Here is a 3,184-nt window from a genome sequence, read left to right as displayed (position 1 = left end):
AAAAAAAAAACAAAAAAAAAAAACAAAATAAATTAAATTTAGGATAAAATAAAAGTACCCCTAAAATTAAAACCTTAGGATAAAATAAAGTATCCCTAAAATCAAAACCTCAAATTAATAATTGTATTACTTGTTTCTTCAAGCTTATCAAAATAATTGATAGAAAATTTAAAAACTAATGGAACAAAATGTGGTAAAATTTTATTAATATTGAATGATTTTTTTCTTATTTAGAAGGTAACTTTCTTATAAGCCATTAAAAGAGGTAATCAAATTTTAGTATGTAAATTGTTACATTCTTTTTTTCCTCCTAAATTTATTGACACTATAAAGCTATAACATGCTATTGATATATCTATATATATGTGTGTTGGATTGAAAGTTTTTATAGACTAATCCAAAAATTCGAATTGATTGGATTGATAACTTAAATTGAATTATCGGATTATAATTTTTTTAATACCTAATATCTATAATATTTATGTCAAATTTTAACAAAAACATGACAAATTTTACTAAATAATCCAACTTTAACCAACACAACTAATAGTAGAAAAAGTTAAGTTCAATCGACCAACAAAAACAGAAAAAGTTGAAACCCACTCTAGGATTAAAACTGAATAAAATTAACCTAATCCCATCTTTAAATATTAGATTTTAGATTGAATAGTCTAAATTCGAAGATTATTTAAACATTCTTAGACAAGGTTTTCGAATTCAGGCAAATTACAACTCAAATTTTTGTCTGAGTAACTACTTATCTCATAAGACCATAATTTAAAAAGAAAAAAAATCATATAATAAGAAATTTCAATATATTAACAAACCTAAGATTTAATTTAAGCTACAAAATAAAGGTGAACTTAGAAGGGTCGCTTCATTAAATCTTACCAAATAGTAATTAATCATATTAAAACACCGCCAGTTGCGCAACCAATCTCTGATTAAACCTCGTCCGTCCAATCTAATGCTACAGTGGACCCCACAACATCCCCCACTTCTACAATAACTAACTACGTACTGTCTCTCGTATCCGTATGTATGTATATTTTTTTCCTATACACGTGGCGCACTCACAGACTCCAGTCTCGTGCGGACCGTCGGATTGAGTGATGACCATCAACGGCTGTTAGAAAGTTTTAAGATTCGAAGGACTTTGTGAAATGAAATGAGAATCAGACGGTGGTGATTTAAAAGGGCTTCTGCAGGTACATGAACATATCCTGCAATGGCGACATCTGATTCCCGCTCTGAAACTGCGTTGCGAATTCATGGTCTAGGGAGGTATCAATGTAATTATATCGAAAATTAAAGGCGTTTTCCAATTCCTTCCATTTTGGCTCGCTTTGAACTTCACCCGTCGTGAACTCCGGCGATACCACGTGCTCCGAACAGCTTGAATCTGTATGTAATCGCGGTATTGAATCCGATGTATCGAAATGTATGTAATCGTCTACCGCCGCCGGCGCCGCCGTCACTGGCGGCATTGACGAATCACCGCCGCCTCGACTGGTGAAAATCTTCGGCTTCTCGTCTTCTTCATCTTCGAAGACGTTCGTGTTTCGAGTGATGGAAATCTGATGTCGCTTCTCGATTACGCCTTTTTTGTTGTAAATCCGGCATAGAACCCAATCATCAAGCTGTAAAATCATAATTAATTGATTCAGATTTCGCAAAAGGGGGAAAAAAAGCCCTAAAAATTTTGTGTTCGATGAAAATTACCTTAAGATCGTTCTTGTTGCGAGCTGACCGGTCCACGTCGGCGAGCCGGTACTCATGCATAATCCAATTGGTTTTCTCTCCTCTCGGAGCTTTACCGGCGTAGAAAACCAACGCCTTCTTGATTCCAACCGGTTTCGGATGTCCGATTGGCTTATCGGCTCCGGTTGCCTTCCAATAACCCGAACCGGCCGCCCGGTTCGGACGCGAACCGTTCGGATATTTCCGTTCCCTTGGAGAGAAGAAATACCACTCTTTCTCTCCGTGCAAGGCCAATTCTGTAAAATTCAACCGGAGGAAAATTCAACGGTAAGAAATAAGAATCAATATCGGACTAAATTTGAAATAGAATTCGAATTTTTCGAGTCAATTACCAGGAAGGTCCCAAGGATCGAATTTATAGAGGTCGATCTCAGCGATAATCGGCACAGCAATCGGCTGCGACGCACATCTCCGGCAGAGATAGTGCATAACAAGCTCCTCGTCGGTCGGATGAAACCGGAAACCGGGCGGCATCTGAGTCAAGTCAGTCGTCATCTTTCTGTTCTTTGAAAATTCTCTGATTTCTCCGGTGGCCGGTTTACTGTTGGTTTTTTTCTTTTTTTCTGTGTGTTGTTTTTGAGGTTGGTCGACGGTTCAAACGTAGAAACAAAGGGAAGGAAGGGTATTTATAGGGGTGAGGAGAGGGACACGTGGCGGTGAGAGTGGAAAAAACACGTGATATATAACGCATATGGGTGTCGACCAGAGAAAAGAAGCGCCGCCTTAAACACGTGGCGGATTAAGACGTGAAGTGCATGCGTGACCAATGGACACGCATGCAGGTGATTGTGTCATGGCTTACGCACATTGTTTTGGATTAAAGCGCCAGCAGAACACTGCAGATTCCATCACTCGCCTCACACAACTGCGGGAAAAATGTTGTGATCTCTATTTTTCTTTTTTCTTTTGTTATATTTTAAATTCAATTATTAAAATCAGCCGATATTCCTTTTTCTTTTTCTTTAATATTTGAATTAGTAAAATAAATTGTAGATTTTGTAAGGATAAAATATCTATTTGATTTATAGGTTATATTTTTAGTGGTTTTAAAAGTTTACACTTTCAATAAAAATAAAAATTTTAATTTCATTTAATTTTAAATTTCAAAATGTTATAATTTCTCTTTGATATTTTAATTTTGTTTTACTTTAGTCGTTATGTTCCATAATTTGCACTTACAACCCCATTTTCATTAAATGCTTGCTTTATGCGTTTAGTGGTAATGTTTATTAAAATTATAAACTAAATTAATTAATACACATCGAAAGATTGAAAAATGAGTATTTATTTCAAAAAATCGGAGTTAATTATGTAAATCTTGTAATCTAAATACCAAATCGAAACAAAATTCAAATATAAAAATAAAGTTGTATCATTTTTTAAACTTATAGATTAGATCGAAACTCAAAATTTAAGTACAAAA

General features: G+C 34.9%; 1 protein-coding gene across 1 annotated transcript; it reads right to left on the bottom strand.

Moving 5' to 3' along the window:
* Window positions 1–776: 776 nt before the first annotated feature.
* ATAF1 (NAC (No Apical Meristem) domain transcriptional regulator superfamily protein) lies at window positions 777–2,416 on the bottom strand. Its single transcript, XM_039030784.2, has 3 exons — window positions 2,094–2,416; window positions 1,723–1,997; window positions 777–1,640 (listed from the first exon to the last, which is right to left on the bottom strand). The coding sequence occupies exons 1-3, from the start codon at window positions 2,254–2,256 to the stop codon at window positions 1,191–1,193; spliced, it is 888 nt and encodes a 295-aa protein (XP_038886712.1). The 5' UTR covers window positions 2,257–2,416; the 3' UTR covers window positions 777–1,190.
* Window positions 2,417–3,184: the final 768 nt, after the last annotated feature.

Source organism: Benincasa hispida, chromosome 4 (assembly GCF_027475165.1).
Source record: "Benincasa hispida cultivar pf3 chromosome 4, pf3_genome.v1.1, whole genome shotgun sequence".
NCBI classification, from domain to species: domain Eukaryota; kingdom Viridiplantae; phylum Streptophyta; class Magnoliopsida; order Cucurbitales; family Cucurbitaceae; genus Benincasa; species Benincasa hispida.
The sequence above is the reverse complement of the archived record's forward strand: the minus strand, read 5'-3'. Positions and strand labels throughout refer to the sequence as shown.